General features: G+C 41.8%; 2 protein-coding genes across 3 annotated transcripts in view; both read right to left on the bottom strand.

Annotated features, from left to right (window-relative positions):
• The window catches only part of PRKCZ (protein kinase C zeta), a 169,873-nt gene extending 165,307 nt beyond the window's left edge, over positions 1-4,566 (bottom strand). The window contains exon 1 of one of the 2 annotated variants that reach the window (XM_063436680.1): positions 4,499-4,566. The gene's annotated coding sequence lies outside the window, so the exon portion shown is untranslated. The other variant, XM_063436681.1, reaches the window with a different exon arrangement.
• A 4,873-nt stretch (positions 4,567-9,439) lies between these two features.
• LOC134576956 (transmembrane protein 26-like) overlaps positions 9,440-20,791 on the bottom strand; it is a 30,524-nt gene continuing 19,172 nt past the window's right edge. Inside the window, exons 2-3 of the mRNA XM_063435618.1 lie at positions 14,274-14,400; positions 9,440-10,057 (exon numbers count right to left, since the gene is read on the bottom strand). Coding sequence (XP_063291688.1) covers positions 9,506-10,057; positions 14,274-14,400 — 679 coding nt within the window. The 3' untranslated portion in view covers positions 9,440-9,505. The remainder of the gene's footprint in view (positions 10,058-14,273; positions 14,401-20,791) is intronic.

Here is a 20,791-nt window from a genome sequence, read left to right as displayed (position 1 = left end):
AGCAAAATTCCCTTTTTAAACAAATGTTATTTAGGTTTGGCAAGGGACAAAATAACTTAATCTAAATTAAGTTGTTACGGAGCCAGGAAGCACCCGGAAGTACTCTTACCTAAAGGGGTTAAACCGTCAAATTCAATTTTGAATTGCTGATCGCAAAAATGTTAATTCAGTGTATACTGACAACTTTTTGAAATTGAGGGGACCCTATAACAAATCAATTTCTGCTTTGACAACATTATATAAATAAGTGCAGAGATACATATAACAAACAGATAATACAAAACCTCCTAGGAGGAAAAGGTATTGGTTCTGAAAACAAATCAAAGAGATCATTGTAGCAACGCGGGTTATTTCCAAAACGTCAGTTGCTCTGTATTATTGTGCAGATAGAAGTGTTGATTTTGGGGATGGAGGAGGGAGTCATGATAGAAGTGCACTTACAGACGCCTACATAAAATGAAACAAATCGATAGGTGCCAGCAATTATATTTCTACGAGCCATGACTCTCGGGATTCTTAATTTCTAAAGCAACAACCATAAGGTATAAGTGGTTCCACAGTGAAGATATAGACACAGGGATGCAAAACTGAAAAATACTAATGAGGGAAAGGAATGCGTGGGTTCCTCTTCAGCAGTTCTCGCATTTCCTGCTAACAAGCCATAAACAAAAACCAACACAGGAGAGGAGAAAAGAACCACAAAGTCTATTTTCAAAAAGGAGACTGCAGTTTACACAGCAACATAACTTCCAACAGTCCCATGTTTGGTAGGACAGTCCTGAATCTGTGGTCCTGTTCCATCCTATCAGGTGTGCTACCAAGTATCCTGCACCTGGGAGCACAAGAGAAGAAGTCCCCATAAAATACAGTTCGTATTTTACCAATAGATGCGTTGTCCTGCACAAACTGCACTGAGGGCATTCTGGCCATGGTCAGAGCGCAACTATGTTGTCCTATATGCAGCTGGCTAATACCATTGGCCAGTCAACTTATCAAGCCAAGCTGTCATGCCCCTTTTCATGCTAGACCATCCCTTTGAGTGTCACCACTAATGCAAACCACATCTTGGGCACACTTTGTAGGTCCACCCCTCTGCCTGGTTCCATATCTCCCAGTGCTGGCAATAAGCAAAGACAAATGGTGAACCAAATAAATAACAGCAACAAAAGTAGTGAAACGTTTAAAGGATTACTCCACGCACCATGACTACTTCAGTGATTTGAAGTACTCACGGTGCCAGGAGTCCATTTCTTCAGAGTTTTGCTTTAAAATGTATGGCGTTTGTTGCCAGAAGTGTAACCAACTATCGCAGTGTCATGAAAGCGCCATTTACCAACTCTGGACTGGCTAATGTCAATTCTGTGCATATTCCTATGCACAGAATTATATTAATTTGCTGAGAGTGGTTAGCTGATGCTCTCAGCCAATACATAGCTAGCGGGATCACCTTAAAATCTGAATTGTCACCCCCTCCACCCAAAAATATAAGTTCTTTGTAAAGATAAAATCTTTATGAAATACTCATTTTGACTGTGTTGGAATTTCACAGCCAAAGGGCCTCCAGCAGCGATGCCACAGTCTGGGGTTTTTGCAAATTTTGCAAAGTCCACCAATGGTTGACAGTGCCACTTAAATGTTATGCAAGAATTTAAAAAGGGTTATTCTAAACATCATGAGTTAATTGGAAAAGTGATGTTGCAAGTAATTCTTCAACTGCAACTTAAAAAGCCAAATATACTCGAAAAACACTATAGCATTAGGAAGGCAAACATATTCCTAACGCTATAGTGTCCAAGCCCTTAGTTAGATTCAGGCCTACCCTGTTAAAGAATTTAAATAATAATAAATAAATAAAAATATATATACACACAAATAAATATACACACACACACAAACACTTTTATGGATTGAATAGTCCTCAAGTCCATGGAGTGTGGTTTCTTCTATTTTCTACATACTACTTAGCCAAACAAGCACTGGGCACCATAACCACTACCAGAGGGGAGAGAGAGAGTGTAAGTGAGTGTATCCAGATAGCACTCCCAGGTCTTTGTAAAATAAAACTTGGCTTTTAATTAGGGTTTGTTTTTGTTTTATACTATTTATAATTTTATATTTCCCTCTTATTGTCGAAAATCACTTCGTGCTGCTGCTACTCCCGCAATATTATGCTTGCCGTCTCCTTATCCAATCCAATGCTCCTCATTTAGGAGCATAGGGGACGAATTATTCTCATAGGGAATCACTGAATTAAAATGTTTCACTGTGAGTTGCACTCCCATTTGTCTGCTCAAGAGGAGAATGAAAACATTTTTCAAACCTTAGCTCTTCAACTCACATGAAAAACTGACAGTTTAAAATAGTGGGAAAAGTTCATAGGAATTGTATTTCACTGGCTTACAAAGTATCACTGGAGTGATCACTCTACAATTGCTGCAGAACTGCCTTTTTGAGGACAAATTGCATCATTTAGGCGAGCATAACCAAACTGTGAGTATGATGGAGTTTGAGATTTTTTCCAAAAAAAAAAAAAGACATTTTGCGTTTATTCACTAAACTTCAAATTTAAATCCAAATGGCAACATTTAGGCAAAAATAACCGATTTGGACAAATTCTAAATTTCCATTATTGTCACAGCTTATTCTAGACTCAATGACTCATTAAGAGTCACTACAATTCTACGTTTAATAAATAAACCATTGAGTTCCTTACAATACCCACTTTAGAAAATAACCCTGTTCAATAGAGCCTACAAGGAGGAAACAACGAAAGAATGTAACACATTATACTGATACTATTAAAGAGGAAATAGAATGTATGGCAAGAACAAGGAAAACAGTTTGAGAGTAAACCTCATTGTTTCTGTGACAGACAGGCTGGGGGGTGGTATTAAGAATTAGTCTGGATTACCTACATGGGGGTTGGGGATATTGAACATTAGGCTGGATTACCTGCAGGAAGGTAGATCAGGATACTTGTCTGTATTACTTGAGGAAAGTAGGGGTATTGTTACTCTGGCTTACTCACAGGAATTTAGGGAGTGATAATAAGAATTACAGTGGAACTGTAGGAAAGTAGTTGTGGTAATCGGCTGGTGTACCTGTAGGGAGTTAGGTATAAATCAGGATAATGAAGGTAGAGGTGGTATTAGTCTGGATAAACTGTAGGAAGGTAGGTTTTGATTAGGTATGTATTAGTCTCTTTTACCTGTAGAAAGGTAGGTATTAGTCTGGATTAGGAAGGTAGGTAGTAGTCTGGATTAGGAAGGTAGGTAGTAGTCTGGATTAGGAAGGTAGGAAGGTAGTAGTCTGGATTAGGAAGGTAGGAAGGTAGGAGTCTGGATTAGGAAGGTAGGAAGTAGTCTGGATTAGGAAGGTAGGTAGTAGTCTGGATTAGGAAGGTAGGTAGTAGTCTGGATTAGGAAGGTAGGAAGGTAGTAGTCTGGATTAGGAAGGTAGGAGTCTGGATTAGGAAGGTAGGAGTCTGGATTAGGAAGGTAGGTAGTAGTCTGGATTAGGAAGGTAGGTAGTAGTCTGGATTAGGAAGGTAGGTAGTAGTCTGGATTAGGAAGGTAGGTAGTAGTCTGGATTAGGAAGGTTAGGAAGGCAGGTAGTATTCTGGATTAGGAAGGTAGGTATGTAGTAGTCTGGATTAGGAAGGTTAGGAAGGCAGGTAGTATTCTGGATTAGGAAGGTAGGTAGTAGTCTGGATTAGGAAGGTAGGTAGGTAGTAGTCTGTATTAGGTAGTAGTCTGTATTAGGAAGGTTAGGAAGGCAGGTAGTAATCTGGATTAGGAAGGTAGGCATTAGTCTGGATTAGGAAGGTAGGCATTAGTCTGGATTAGGAAGGTAGGCATTAGTCTGGATTAGGAAGGTAGGAAGGTAGTCTGTATTAGGAAGGTAGGTAGGTAGGTAGTAGTCTGGATTAGGAAGGTAGGTAGGTAGTAGTCTGGATTAGGAAGGTAGTAGTCTGGATTAGGAAGGTAGGTATTCCGGGTTAGGATGGTAGGTATTCCGGGTTAGGATGGTAGGTATCAGTCTGGATTAGGTAGGTAGGTATTATTCAGGATTAGGTAGGCAGTAGTCTGGAATAGGTAGGTATTATTCAGGATTAGGATGGTAGGTATCAGTCTGGATTAGGTAGGTATTATTCTAGATTAGGAAGGTAGGTAGTAGTCTGGATTAGGTAGGTAAGTAGTCTTGTTGGCCATTAGAAGGACTCTGATGGCTGAGTGTGATTATTAACCCTGTGATCCCCGGCTGCTCTGCCCTCCCGGGGACATGCTAGGTATTACTGACTGGGGAGAGCTCGGGATATAACCTTCAGCACTCCAGCCGCGCTGCACTACGCTTCCCGTGATGCTCCGCGAGCCGGGGCTGTGAGGCGATCAGTGACCGGAGGGCTGGCTCCTGCCTGTGATACACCGAGTCCGGGAACCCGAGCCGCTCACAGGGTAGCACTCACTCACCTGCACTCCGCCATGGCTCATATCCCAACACAGCCAGCCGGCTCCCGGGACAAAACTCCGCGGGAAAAAGTCCAAACCGACCCGTCTGAGGAGAACCGGACTCTCGGAATATGGCGGAATAAGCCGAGTCCCAGCCTCGGCCAATGGTGACTCGCTCGGCATACACACTGACACACTGAATAGCCAATCAGATAGAGGGATCGGAGACAAGTAGCCAATAGAAGTAGAGGAAAAAGTACCTGTCGGATGAACGTTGAATTCGTCCAATGAGGAGACGCAAGGATTACACCTGCAGCCAATAGGGTGCGAGAGATAAGAAGGGGGCGGGGTTAGGTTACTTACTAGGGAGCTGTCAGTGAAGGAATGTCAGGGCTGCCCAGATATTCATATTTTCCACCAAGTCTCTCACACAGTTCACTCCTTTTAAACATTTAATAAAGTGAAAGCTGTAGTTTTGTGTAGTAAATAAACACACATATATATATATTATTCATGTTATTGTGAAGTAAAAGAAAACACAAATCAATAATGTCACATTATTATTATTATTATTATTATTACAATACACTTTGTACATTCAGACTAGCATGTTGTGTAATATATTTTATCATCATTTGATAAAGTTAAGTAAATCTCACTAAATATGAATTTACCAGTAGTCTTTACCTGTGGTTCACAAACTTTTTAGGTTCCAGGTGCCCTTAAAGGACCACTATAGGCACCCAGACCACTTCAGCTCAATGAAGTGGTCTGGGTGCCAGGCCCCTCAAGCAGGGACGTTATAGCCACGAGGCAAACAAGTCATTTGCCTTGGGCAGCATTTTCCAGGGGGTGGCAAAAAAGCCGCCCCCAAATGCCCAGGGCAAATGTCTTGTTAGCCATGCGGCTAACTGACAATCCGGGCAGTCGGGCGGCGCGGGCGAGGGAGTACTTTCCCCTGAGCTGTCTGCTCAGCTCCCTCGCGCGCCGCAGAGTGATGCCGGGAGCCGGAATATGACGTCATCACTCTGGGCGTGCGAGGGAGCTGAGCAAACAGCTCAGGGGAAAGTACTCCCTCGCTAGCACCGCCCGCCCGCCCGGATTGTCAGTTAGCCGCAAGGCTAACAAGACATTTGCCCTGGGCATTTGGGGGTGGCTTTTTTGCCACCCCCAGCAGCCCCACTAGACCCCTAGGGCAGCACAAAACCAGGATACACCACTGCCCTCTAGGGTTAACCCTGCAGCTGTAAACATAGCAGTTTCAGAGAAAAGGCAGTGTTTACATTACAGCGTAGTCCATAACTCCACTGGACACTCCTCAGATGGCTGCTGGAGGTGCTTCCTGGGGCAGTGCTACACACTGTGCAATACTTCCATTCAGTGTCTCCATCCTCTGCATTGGAACACCGAACTTTCCTCATAGAGATGCATTGATTCAATGCATTTCTAGGAGGATATGCTTATTGACAAGGGCTGTGTTTGACTTGTGCTGACTCTGCCCCTATTCTGCCTCATTGACAGTGTTAGCCAATCCTATGGGAAAGCATTGTGATTGGCTAGCAGAATCACTTATGAGGCTATCAGCCAAGCAGAACGATTAGGAGCAGAGGCAGCAGCTGCATACTTGAATACAAGAAGATTTTACTATATTTTCCTGACCCTATCGTGTACCTTTAATTAACTTCTGATCATTAGTGCATAATAAGAAAATCTCTCACTCACGTGTTACAGTGCCCAAATTTTGCTCTGGACATCATGATCAAAAACGATTGATTAAGCACTATAACCACTACAGAACCCTGTAGATGTTATAGTGCCAGGAGAGTTCTCCCTTCCCCTCTCCTATTGTAAGTAGTAAAAACATTTGTGAGTGAATTATAAAAATATGGCCTAATTACCCGCTCTCAGTACTAGCATCCAGCAAGCAAATGAATAAAATAAAAAGACTCAAACTCAGCTGCATAAAGTGAAAACTGTAGTTTAATGTAGTATATAAACATACCGGTATATATTATTCATGTTATTGTGGAATAAAAGAGAACACAAAACAATAATTTCACATTATTATTACAATATACTTTGGGTATTTAGATTATAGCATGTTGTATAATATATCATGTATTTTATCATTATTTATAATTTCCCTGCAAGCGGCTGGCCACTGCTGATTAGCTACCTGAACACTAAAAATGTAAAAAAAATTAAAAAGTTATAGTGGTAATTTTTACTACCCTCTAACTATTTGGAGATATAAACATTCCCTTATTCCCCCACATGGATGAGGACACATTTGCTAAACGATGAGCAGCTACTGACTGTTGCTTAGATTTCTGACTGGGCCTGATAGGCTACTGTCAGCATCCAGCATGTTGGCTTTGACTTTGAAGGAGTGCCAAGTCTGAGCCAGCAAGGAGATCGAACATTCACCTTGCCCAGACTTGCACCCCTCAGTATACTGAGGTAGCATGTGGGCTGGACTTCAGTCAATAGTCCCAATGCTTCTCAATGACTCAGAGAGCAGCACCCAGTGCTCTGAGTCCCAAACTGAGCGCTGGGATTGAAAGCAGTTCTGGGTGTAATCTGCACCCACTGGAATACTAGGCTAGCATATCCCTCCACTGGACCACCAGGGATTATACCATCCTCTTGACAAGAGGGAAGCAGGAGGGAGGCGATCTTCACCTCACTCTGACTACACATCATGTCCTACCTCTCATAGTGTTCGCAACTCAGAGCTCCACCAATGGATCAGGCAGAGGAACATAAAAATATACAGCACCGATAGCCTCCTTATACTATGAATATTATAAGCTGCAGTTTTTATGATGCTTGAAGTTTAAAATCAAAAATCCTCTAATATACCATAATCATACTCTTGACATGGGATTATTGGAAAGTTTAGAGATTAAAAAGCTTACACTTTAATTGCATTCTCTGATGTGTGTGTGGTCAAATATAATTTACTGTACTTCAGTATACTTATTTGATCTCTTAGAAGTCTACTGTACTAAAAATGATTAGATATTAAAGGATTCAAAAAGTTCAGTGTAGATTTTACCACATCCTCTCTTTAAATATCCCTGTTTAAGAAATAGTGTATTTTCTATCATTATTTATTATGGGGATTTTGATTTCAATAAATATTTATTTATTTTGTGAACATCATTAACCCTGTTAGCATGTCCTCAATGTAACAATGCTATTTATGCACCGGTTGTCCTGTGTTTTTTTTTTGTCTTGTTTTTTACTCTGACTGTTAAAACATGACTTCTAAATCTTGAGATAACTAAATAAAATACCAGATTTCTCCTCAGAACAAAAATGTCTAAATCCCCAGGAAGTAACGGAAGAAGAAAGGGAGCATTTATTGAAGCATCATCACAGTTTAAGAATAGAGGGGGGATGATTTAATTCATCTGACGCGTTTCGTGGCCATTCAACACTTCCTCAGTCTGCCCAAACCATTATGCTGTTTAAATAAAGGTTTACTTTTTCTTTACTTCCTGTAGATTTAGAAAAAAAAATTCTTCTGAGATGGAATCTGGCATTTTTATTTATCTCGTGTCAATTTTCCACCTGACCTGCAGGGTGACTACTATACGACTGCACCCTGTTGAAAATGCCTTTCAAGACAAACTTTTATCTTGCCTCAGGATAGTAAATTTTGACTGTAGGTGCACTCTGAATTATTAATTTTGAAATGGACATGTAAATGCTCCAGTGAACCAAGTGCTGTTCATTTTTAAACCCTTCTGCCATCAAGCTGGATGTTATGAACTTTAAGTTAGTTTTTTTTTTTTTACTCAATATATGTTGATTGTGTATGAGTGTGTGTTTTTCAATAAATCATGGTTAAAATGCATCAAGCCCTCAATGTATCTGCAGGAATCAAAACCCTTCCATTTCAGCTGGATTTAAAAATAAGGTGTTTTTTTTTTTTGTTGCCAATGCCAAGTGATCTGTGCATTTACTGGTATTATAAGATGCACACTATATGCCAGGGAAACAGCATGATATTGTATTATATAAATCTTTGCGACTGTACAAAGTGAAGATATCACAGATCACTGTGCAACCCTGTAATCATTTTTAGCTCCCCAATTTGCAAATGTAGTGAATACGTCATGTATATATCAAAGACATTCTGCTAATTAAATAATCTTTACAGTAATGTATTTAGATATTTAAATGGTCAACAAGACAGATATATCTATAGACCTCAGTTTGGAAAAAAAAGAATATTTAAGAAATTTATGAAAATGTACATGTTTCTTTCTTATGTGTGTTTTATAATAATTCAAACTGTATTTCAGGAGTTTTAATAATATTGGACAAGCTTTTCAACAGATTTAATATTTTTGGCTAAACTTTTCAAATGGTTTTATATTTTGAAATATATTTAAAGGTATCCTATAGTGCCAGGAAAACAAACCAGTTTTCCTGGCACTATAGGGTTACTAGGTCCCCCCCCTTCAGCGATTTACCTTAATCCAGCGCCGGGCTCCCTCGGCGCTAGTGACCTCTTCTCCCCCTGCCAACATCAGCTCCCGAGAGGAGCCGAATGCGCATGCACGGCCAGAGACGCAATCCTCAATGCTTTCCTATGGGGGTCTTATTTGACGCTGGACTCCGTGAGGACATCCAGCGTCAAAAAAGTGTGATTTACTCAGTTTACACTGCAGGGTTAATCCAGCCACTAGAGGCTGGATTAACCCTGCAGTGTAAACATAGAAGTTTCTCTGAAACTGCTATGTTGTCAGCTGCAGGGTTAAAACTAGGGGGATCTGGCACTCAGACCACTTCATTGAGCCTATAGTGGTCCTTTAATACTTTATTTTTTTGTTTTAAAAAAACAGAGATTGGTAGTCAAAGTTTCGCAAATGTTACGTCCTACTTTAATATATGATTTTTTATTTTATTTTAATATTTTGGGGAAGAAAAAAAAATATTTTTGAATGTATCCAAAATTATTAAATAATTTTAAACGCTTATCCAAAAATATTAAACTGAGGCTAGAGTGGCTTTTCAGATTGTCGTCTTATCCTGTTGCAATAGGTTTATGTATTTTGCCTCCTGTGTCTAACATGTATTATAATAATCCTGTAAATTTCTATAATGACTGTCAGGGCATTTTTGCATATGAAGAATATCATCAATTCATCAATCACTAGCTTTCCAATTGAAAGGTAAAGGCGGAAGACAAGGAAAGGCCCATCCTGTTGGCACAGTCCAGATAGTAGGCTCCATATTTCGCTTGCGCAGCAAGATCTCCTGCTTCCATTTACGGGCGTTTGTGTGTCTTGTTCATTGTTTGTTTCCGGAAGGTCGGAGGACTGAGTGAGCACTAGTGTGAACTGGATGAGTGCACAGCTGAAAAGACATAATCCCACGATGGCTACGTGCCAATTGGTACCCACTTCGGGTGTTTTTATCATATTTAACATATCCAAAATGTCAGCTCCTAAACCAATATAGAGCAGGAGAAGTTGTGTAAGTTGGTCTCTATTCATCTCTCCTTTTGGTGCAAGCCACCGTCCGACAACCAAAACAAGAACCATAATCTGTTCCAGTACTTGCGCCCATTTTGAATAGGTGCTGAAGTTCGTTTCCTGATAAACAATTAAAATAATGTTAATTCCTACATATAAACATTTACGTTTAGGAATGTTTCCTGCATAATGTATAATGGATGGAAGCAACTGTTGAATATTTCACTTTACTGAATACTGCACTACTTTTATTGCAAAGAAAACAATACAGAACAAAAACAATCTGGCTCCCTCCTACAATCCATCATCTACAAAGTCTACTTTTTTTTTTCTTCTGCTGGTATTTGTAAATTAGACTCCCTCCACGAATACCAACAGACAGTGGCGTCGCTAGGGGGGCGCCAGAGGGGGCCATGGCCCCCCCTACATCATGCTGTGCCCCTCCTTGGGCCCCCCCAAATGCCAGCAACTCGCTGGCCATGTGCTTAAATTCTATTCCCTTGGGCTGTAACAGTGTGTGACATGCAGCCCGAGGGAATGCAGGGCAGAGCAGCTGGAACCGTGCTGGGGGCTGTCTGTGGCCAGAGGGAGCACTGACAGGCTCTGTGTGTGTGTGTGTGTGTATGAACTCAGCAGTCTGTGTGTGTGTGTGTGTGTGTATGAACTCAGCAGTCTGTGTGTGTGTATGAACTCAGCAGTCTATGTGTGTATGAACTCAGCAGTCTGTGTGTGTGTGTGGACTCAGCAGTCTGTGTTTGTGTGTGTGTATGGACTCAGCAGTGGGTATGGACTCAGCAGTCTGTATGTGTGTGTGTGTGTGTGTGCATGAACTCAGCAGTGTGTGTGTGTGTGTGTGTGTGTGTGTGTGGATGGACTCACCAGTCTGTGTGTGTATGGACTCAGCAGTGTGTGTGTATGGACTCAGCAGTCTGTGTGTGTGTATGAACTCAGCAGTCTGTGTGTGTATGGACTCAGCAGTGTGTGTGTATGGACTCAGCAGTCTGTGTGTGTATGGACTCAGCAGTCTGTGTGTGTATGGACTCAGCAGTCTGTGTTTGTGTGTGTGTATGGACTCAGCAGTGTGTATGGACTCAGCAGTCTGTATGTGTGTATGGACTCAGCAGTCTGTGTTTGTGTGTGTGTATGGACTTAGCAGTGTGTGTGTATGGACTCAGCAGTCGGTGTGTGTATGGACTCAGCAGTCTGTGTGTGTGTATGGACTCAGCAGTCTGTGTGTGTGTATGGACTCAGCAGTCTCTGTGTGTGTATGGACTCAGCAGTTTTTGTGTGTGTATGGACTCAGCAGTGTGTATGGACTCAGCAGTCTGTATGTGTGTATGGACTCAGCAGTGTGTTTGTGTGTGTGTATGGACTTAGCAGTGTGTGTGTATGGACTCAGCAGTGTGTGTGTATGGACTCAGCAGTCTGTATGGACTCAGCAGTGTGTATGGACTCAGCAGTGTGTATGGACTCAGCAGTGTGTATGTGTGTATGGACTCGGCAGTCTGTGTGTGTGTATGGACTCAGCAGTCTGTGTGTGTGTGTGTATGTGTGTATGGATTCAGCAGTCTGTATGTGTATGGACTCAGCAGTCTGTCTGTGTGTGTGTGTGTGTGTGTGTATGGACACAGCAGTGTGTATGGACTCAGCAGTCTGTATGTGTGTATGGACTCAGCAGTGTGTATGTGTGTATGAACTCAGCAGTCTGTGTGTGTGTGGACTCAGCAGTCTGTGTGTGTGTGGACTCAGCAGTCTGTGTGTGTGTGGACTCAGCAGTCTGTGTGTGTATGGACTCAGCAGTCTGTGTGTGTGTGTGTGTGTATGGACTCATCAGTGTGTGTGTATAGACTTGGCAGTATGTGTGTGTGTGTATGGACTCAGCAATCTATATGTGTGTATGGACTCAGCAGTCTGTGTTTGTGTGTGTGTGTGTGTGTGTGGACTCAGCAGTCTGTGTGTGTGTGTGTGGACTCAGCAGTCTGTGTGTGTATGGACTCAGCAGTCTGTGTGTGTGTATGGACTCATCAGTGTGTGTGTATAGACTCGGCAGTCTGTGTGTGTATGGACTCAGCAATCTATATGTGTGTATGGACTCAGCAGTCTGTGTTTGTGTGTGTGTGTATGGACTCATGAGTGTGTGTGTATAGACTTGGCAGTCTGTGTGTGTGTGTGTATGGACTCAGCAATCTATATGTGTGTATGGACTCAGCAGTCTGTGTTTGTGTGTGTGTGTGTGTGTGTGTGTGTGGACTCAGCAGTCTGTGTGTGTGTGTGTGTGTGTGTGTGGACTCAGCAGTCTGTGTGTGTATGGACTCAGCAGTCTGTGTGTGTGTATGGACTCATCAGTGTGTGTGTATAGACTCGGCAGTCTGTGTGTGTATGGACTCAGCAATCTATATGTGTGTATGGACTCAGCAGTCTGTGTGTGTTTGTGTATGGACTCAGCAGTGTGTGTGTATGGACTCAGCAGTGTGTGTGTATGGACTCAGCAGTCTGTGTATGGTCAGCAGTCTGTGTCTCTGTGTGTAAGGACTCAGCAGTCTGTGTGTGTGTGTGTGTGTGTGTATGTACTGTATCAAGGGAAATGTGTTTGTTTTATTAATAATCCTTGGTGGAAAATAATGAATTCTCCACCAGGGATTATTTAAAAAAAAAAACACAACAACACATTGTGTCGGGGGCGGGGCTTAACATGCGGCAGGGGCGGGGTTAAACTGCGGTGAGGGCGGGGTTAAATGTCCCTCCCTACTTTTGTCCCTGGCCCACCATGTGCCCCCCCTAAAAATGAATCCTAGAGACGCCACTGCCAACAGACCAGCTGAGAGGTCTGGGCTGCCTGCCCTAGTCCATAAGTTTTGTGTATGAATGATTGAGGTATCAGAAGGAAGTGGAGATCCCCACACAGTTCAAAAGAATATCCATATTTTAATATGAATGTTTTTCCATTTCTATGTATATATAATGAATGTACATTAAAGGGTTACTCTTAGCACAACTGCAAGGGTGATGGTACAGAGAGCAACCTTGGCCTATACTCAGCTCTGAGTGTGGTTTAGATTTGCAGGGATTTGTAAAAATAGCTGCAGCTGTAAGCCAACCCTTCAGAGCTGTCAATCAAGCAGGCTGCTTGTATCAGTCTTCTCCAATTTGTACTTGTGCTTTGACAAAGTTGATGGGATAAGAGAGTTTCTTCTGGATGAGGGAACGTGCTAACTGCAGTGCAGCTGCATGAAGACCTATTAATTAGTGCATCATAGAAATACCTTGAATATATGTATATAATTTTATTTTACAATTTTAATGCATTCTGTATAGAATGCAGTGAAAGTAGCGGGAAATTTGACCCCATATTTTCTCCTTAAAACATTATGTACATATTGGATGGTAAGTCCACGGTGTAGTCTCCATTTAATTATTTTGGATCTTTCATTTTGTGGTTGTGGTAACAGCACTATTTTCCATCTCTAAAATAGCCTGACTTTGGCTAGCTAAACTACCCGCAGCCAGACTCTTGACACCAAACGGTGTCACTTGACACCAAACGGGATAATCAAGTCACCAAAACAACTTAACCTTAATGAAACGGTTTTGGTGTATAAATCATACCCATGCAGTCTCACTGCTAAATTCTCCACCATTTAGGAGTTAAATCATTTTGTTTCCGTTTATGCAGCCCTAGCAACACCTCCCTTGGCCATGACTCACACAGCCTCCATAAAAAAAATGGTTTCATTTTCAATCAGATGTTAACTTGGTTTAGAAGTTTTTATATCATGCTCTGTAAATTGAATGCACACAGGAGGCTCTTGCAAAGTCTAGCAACTTTTAACACTGCAGGAGATAAGAAAATCTCATTTAAACAGACTGTGCAATGAAGGAAATGTAAACATCAGATCTCACTTTACAGGAAGTGTTTTGAAAGGCTGTGTAAGTCACAAGAAGGGAGGTGTGACTAGGGCTGCATAAACAAAGTGATTTAACTCCTAAATGGTAGAGAATTGAGCAGTGGGACTGCAGGGGCATTATCTATACACTAAAACTGCTTCATTAAGCTAAAGTTGTTTTGGTGACTATAGCGTCCCTTTAACCCCTTAAGGACCAAACTTCTGGAATAAAAGGGAATCATGACGTGTCACACACGTCATGTGTCCTTAAGGGGTTAAGTTGACTTTCATACATAATCTTACTGGTACTACTTTGTAATTGTTATTCTTTTATTAATTTATTGATTGTTTATTTGTAACTCTTTAACGGTGCCCAGCTACTGATGAAAATATAGGTACTTTACAACAATGGTAAATATCACTTGGATGTAAAAAAAAATAAAAATGGATACCTGTTCTAAAGTATCTTGATCCATGGTTGAGTTGGAGATTAAGATTCTGGTTTCAAGGAGCTCAAGTTCCAAGAGAAAGACAGAAGGGATTGTTGAACTCAAATAGAGAAAAACCATTGGGGAAAACCTACAGAAGATAATATTGTTCACTATTACGTTTTTGAAAAGTTCCACTTTAAGTAATTATAAAAAAAAAATATTCATCATCTGAATTTTTATTGTATTATTCGTGTAACCAGGCTATTTTAACACTTTATAACCGACGAAGGAAAAATCCCTCTGCAATAAACCAGTCGTTAAAGATCCTTTATCAGAATTAAATTTCCCCCCTCATTTAATAATGACAGAGCTCTATAGACTTTTATATAAATAAGCAAAGCATTACAAATTGGCATAGGATTTTCAGTGACCAGATTTCGTTGAAATCCGTTAGTCCTTAAAGCGGCACTGTCACACCGAACTTACCTTTCCCCAATCGTTTCCTCTTCTCTTCCACTCTCAGAATCTGTTCTTCTTTTCTTCCTATCTGATCTATTGCTCTTTAAAACATAAGACAAAGTAGGGACTACTTTGTCTTCTTTATTTTTTCTACACTAGACCTTCTGTTCCATTTCCTGTGGTCACAGAAATTTGGTGGAGAGCACCGCTTCCCGCTGCTTCTATTTTTACATATTTAAAATAGAGCCGGTAGCTCCATCCTTGTAATAAACTGAACAAATGGTCTTTGTTGGTTCGAAGACCGTTTACTCTTTGTAATTTCTATTCATTCGTTCTTCTTGCTGATTAATGAACGAATAGCCGAAATTCCTATCCGAATTATCCAAGCTGAACTGGGCAAACTGTTTAGTTTTGGCAGATGACGTATCCAACAGGGCCTTCATCTGCCCTCACTAAGATGGCGGCGCCCAGGACAAGATCTGGGCATGAAATCTAAGGGTAAAAAAAGAGTAAAATGGGAGACCTAGGAGCATTTGCGGTACTAGGGGGACAATTAAATGTAGTGGAGTCGGGAGGGGGGTTAAAATAAAACCGGAAGCGGCCATGACAGCACTCTCACACCGTAATCTTTCTGATATACTTATATTGACTATGTTGGAATTTTACTGAAATGCTAACCCAAGCAAAATGTATCCTGAGACATCTTTTGACTGTCTCTTTATTTTCCCAATGCCTGACACTTCATGACACTGGGCAGAGCTACCAACGTTAAAAAGTTTCAATCCCACAGTGGTCACAAGTGACAGCTGCATGGAATTGGCTCTATACATGGCGGGTCTCAGAGGATTCTCAATAGATCTCAATGCTGTATACTCGCGCGTGCAGGGCCGCCATCAGGGGGTGACAACCATAACAGTTGTCACGGGCTCGGCGGCCCTGGGGGGCCCGGCCGCCCGGGCCCCACGTGTGGGGCCCTTCGGGTGGCCCACACACTTAGGGCCACCCGATGAGCCCCCTCCTTCAGGGGCCCGGTCAGCGCTGTGGCCGTTATATAGCGCGACCGGGCCCCTTTAAAAAAAAAAAAAAAAAGCAGCCGCAAGTGCTGCTGGGAGGAAGTGGTCACTCCCATTATCCCCAGCCACCCCCAGCCGACTCCCATCATCCCCAGCCACCCTCCTGCAAAGAAAGGGTAAGAGACAGGAGGGTGGCTGGAAAATGAGCTGTGTGTGTGCATGTATGTATGTATGTCTGTGTCTGTCTGTATGTGTGTGTCTGTATGCATGTATCTGTCTGTCTGTCTCAGTATGTGTGTGTCAGTATGTATGCCTGTATGCGTGTATGTCTGTTTCAATATGTGTGTCTGTTAGTATGTATCTGTGTCCTTTTGTATCAGTGTGCGTTTGTGTCTGTGTGTGGACCCAGTGGGCGGTATTTGGAGGCGGGCCCCAGGGGGCCCAGACCCTGAGCTGAGTTAGGGGCCCCAAAATTTCTGGTGGCGGCCCTGCGCGCGTGCATCTGCTTCTGGCCCTAAAGCACCATCAGCAGAACAGGGCTGGGCTGGTAGAGGATGGCAGCACCTGCATCGCCAGGTTCAGGTATATAAAACTAAAACTCACCTTTCCCTGCTCCCTTCAATGTCTTTCAATGGATGAGCAGCACAGTGTTATGCTCTTTTTTGTTGTGCTAAAAGGACACAATAAATAAAATATACTTTACCATAAAACACAAATGGGGTGATGCCCCGTGATGCCTTAGCTGTAGTGGAGTGTCTCTCTCAACTACAGCTGAGGTTCGACTTATTAAAAAAAAATTGGACCGAGGATTGTTCCACAATTCTCACAAGTACAACAATATTTGAACAGTACTTTACCCTAGATGCTCATTAAGTCACTTACACTGCATTTATATCAATGCTCAACAAATTCATATCAAGAAAAAAAAGATAATGTGCTGCCGTTGCTTGTTTATGCAATATGGATGTCAACCTTACAACTGTATTTGTTGTGTCTTCTAAATGGAACCATATAAAGTACTGGCAATGTCATATCTGTATTGTATGCACACAAAAAATAAGTCTGGAGACCCTGAGGGTTGGCCAAGGACTAGCAGTCAATATCTGTAGACACCAAAGGACTCTAGACAATTGAAATGACGCTCATAGGGGACACGGCCATCCAATAAATGTTGCCCACTTGGTTACACTGTTATTACCTTATTGTTCATAAAGATTGATAACACACGTTAGTCTAAGTGCATGTATGTTTCCAAGGTCCAGACTTAACAATGTTCTGACACGACATCACAGCCAGATACGCCAACGAGTTAAGAACGAAATGTGCTACAAGGAAATGTCTTAAACGGTTATGCTTTTGAGTTTTCCCTACTGCTCCTACCCCTTTTCTTTTCTGTACCCCAATCAACCAATAAAAATTGTCAAAAAAAAATTCACAAACGTAAAAAAAACCCTCTTCCATTCAAGTTCTACCTCTTTTGCTGCACAAAAAAGGCTAATTCAGATATAACAGTTTTTGTTCAATGTTTTTATTTAACCCATTAAAATTTTCAGTCATTAAGAAGTGCTGATTATGTGTTGTACTATCCCTTTAACCATGCTTTCCACTACCACTTCTATCTTCCAATTTCCAACTTTAGCTAATGGATGGTATCTAGTTTGTTTCCAATTTTAGCACTACAGATAACTGCACAGATTATGTTAAGTAGGATGGCAGAGCAGCACAGTGTTATGCTCTCTTCTGTTGTGCTAAAAGGACACAATAAATAAAATATACTTTACCATAAAACACAAATGGGGTCCGTGATGCCCTAGCTGTAGTGGAGTGTCTCTCTCAACTACAGCTGAGGTCCGACTTATAAAAAAAAAAAAAAAAAGTTAAAAACAAAAATGGGCCTGACATACAGATGTTGAGATGCAGATACCTGGGGAATTATCTGGGACTAATATATACAGAGAGTGATGTCCTATAAGATACATAAATGGGTCGAAGGTATTGAGATATATTCAGGTGCCCAAGAGGTAGATCCCCAGATGTTTTCTAACTACAGCTGCTTTGTCATTCTTAAGCATGGGTGGGGATCCTTTGGCCCTGCAGATATTTTGGACTACATCTCCCATAATGCCAGCTAAGCATCATGGGAGTTGTAGTTTTACAACATCTGGGGATCTACCTCGCAGCTGTTTCAATGCTGTAGTGGAGCAGGTGGAGGCTGTAGTGCAGTATTTGAATCATGCACTTTAAATATATATATATATTGTGAAAGAGTGTTGGGAATGGTGGTCAGGGGTGTATATCTGGCACCCAGACTTTTGCACAGCCACTATCCTGACATGTGGGTAAGCACATGCAGCCCCAGGGAAAGTTAAGGTTAAATGTAGGTTTTTTTCTCTGTTGTTATTTGGGTCCCTGGGGTGGAGTATTCGGAAGAGCAGGGTGGGCCGATTCTCCACCCACTGTCAGAGTGGTTGTGCATGAGTCCAGCCCAGGTCTTATAAGGAGTTCTGAATCACTGCCTAACGAGGTCATTAGCCTCACCTGTAGGGGCTGTGAGCAGCTATATAACTGCAGTTAAAGCAGGGTGGAGTGAGGGAAGTGCTTTGTGGAGAAAGAAAGTGCTTTGTGGAGAAAGAAAGTGCTTTGTGGAGAAAGAAAGTGCTTTGTGGAGAAAGAAAGTGCTTTGTGGAGAAAGAAAGTGCTTTGTGGAGAAAGAAAGTGCTTTGTGGAGAAAGAAAGTGCTTTGTGGAGAAAGAAAGTGCTTTGTGGAGAAAGAAAGTGCTTTGTGGAGAAAGAAGGTTTGTTGTTTATTGTATCCTGTTACTTCTGAACAACAGAAAATAAACAGGCCAGAGGCCTTTTTTTGAAACTGGACTTTGTCTTGACCTGGTTTTCTTACCCTAGAGGGCTGTGCAGTTGCCAAGAGATCCTGGACAAACATACACAGGAAAGTAAGTTTGTCACATATGTTGGAGGATGCGGGCACAAGAACAGAGAAGGCTGAAGCCTCACGTCACAGGCCAGCTTTAGTAGGAGATGACCCGGGCCACGATAGTCAGGAGTCCCATAACGATCAGGATCAAGGCAGTAACTTCCCTGAATTAGAAGTCAGTCCTGCTAACTTCAGGAAAGCACAATGGGAAGACCCCACTCTTGCAGAGGCCCGTAAAAATATCCAGGTTTCTACTGATGATCCAGTACAACTAGATAGAGACCCTTCTTATCCTTACTTTCAGGTACAGAATGATAGAGTAGAGAAAAAGGGGATGGATGTTATAAAGCAACTACTTGTTCCTAAGCCCTTCAGACATACAGTCCTAAATCTTGCACACAGCCATATACTGGGGGGACATTTAGGCATAGAAAAGATAAAAGAAAGAGTCTTACAGAGGTTTTATTGGCCTGGGGTATATGCTTCAGTTGCAAATTATTGTTCTTCTTGTCCTGAATGCCAACATACCGCCCCTTTTAAGGCATACCACAGTCCTCTGGTACCATTGCCTATAATAGAAATACCTTTTGAGAGGATTGCAATGGACTTGGTAGGTCCTCTGGTAAAGTCTGCAAGGGGGCATTAGTATATATTGGTGATTTTGGATTATGCTACCAAGTACCCGGAAGCAGTACCCCTACGTAACACGTCTGCAAAGACAATAGCGAGAGAACTCATGCTCATGTTTAGCCGGGTGGGCATACCAAAATAAATTTTGACAGATCAGGGTACACCATTTATGTCTAAAGTTACAAAGGAGTTATGTAAACTACTTCAAATTAAACATCTTAGGACCTCTGTTTATCATCCCCAGACAGACCGACTGGTAGAACGGTTTAACAAGACCTTAAAAAGTATGTTAAGGAAAGTAATTGACAAGGACGGTAAGAATTGGGATTGCTTACTACCCTATGTAATGTTCTCCATAAGGGAGGTGCCACAAGCTTCTACGGGCTTCTCTCCTTTTGAGCTTCTATATACCCATCATCCCAGAGGTCTGCTAGATATAGCAAAAGAAACCTGGGAACAGGAGTCCAATCCGTACCGTAGTGTAATTTAGCACATAGCTCAAATGCAAGATAGGATGGCGGCTGTCATGCCAATAGTTAAAGAACATATGCAGAAAGCCCAAGAGGCCCAGAAAAATAGTTATAATAAAAATACCAGACTGAGAGTTTTTCACCCAGGAGACAGGGTACTTATTTTGGTCCCTACAGTAGAAAATCAATTTCTAGCATCTTGGCATGGCCCATATGAGGTTATTGAACAGGTTGGGGAAGTTAATTATAAAGTGAGACAACCCAATAGGAGAAAGCCTGAGCAAATCTATTTTAGTGTTTTAGCATGTTATATATATTCACAAATGGCTCTCAGACATTGTAGTAAAATAGATCTTCTCTTTACTTCAGTACACACACATAATGACATAACACAAAAGAGACTAAACACAACAGAACAAGTGCATAACTTCACTATGCTGCCATCTACTGGAAGGTGGACTGCATAAACCTCAATACATAACACTCCTCCCCCCATGACCTCAAAGTCTTTGAGATAACTGGGAGGATTAATATTTTGTCTTGGGCGCCCCAAAACCATGTTTGGAACTGCTTCACCTGGACCTTCAGTTGTGCCCATCCCTTATTCCTGTGCTCTGTCAGATGGACCACACAGAACTGGTTCTTCAATAACAACTCCTGGAGAACTGAGACCTTTATCATCCAGTGGTTCCACATCATTTGGTATCACAGAAAACCCAGTATGACTGGGACCGGCAGCAGGCACAATCTCGTCACTCCGTTCCCGAATCTGATCGACATGCCTTCGTAATATTCTACCATCAGGAATTTGTACTTTGTATGACAAAGGTCCTGTGGCCATAATTACTTTTGCAGGTATCCATTTAGGCCCAGAAACATAGTTCCTGACATAGACATCACTGTCAGGTGCAAATACTCTGACAGTAGAAGCATTATAGTTCTTATTGAATTGCAATTCTTGCTTCTCTTGTAACTCAGTTGTCAAATCAGGATGTAAACGATCCAAACAAGTTTTAAGACGCCGGTTCATAAGGAGCT

The sequence above is a fragment of the Pelobates fuscus genome, chromosome 11 (assembly GCF_036172605.1).
Source record: "Pelobates fuscus isolate aPelFus1 chromosome 11, aPelFus1.pri, whole genome shotgun sequence".
Taxonomy (NCBI): domain Eukaryota; kingdom Metazoa; phylum Chordata; class Amphibia; order Anura; family Pelobatidae; genus Pelobates; species Pelobates fuscus.
This window is presented reverse-complemented; position numbering and strand designations above follow the sequence as displayed.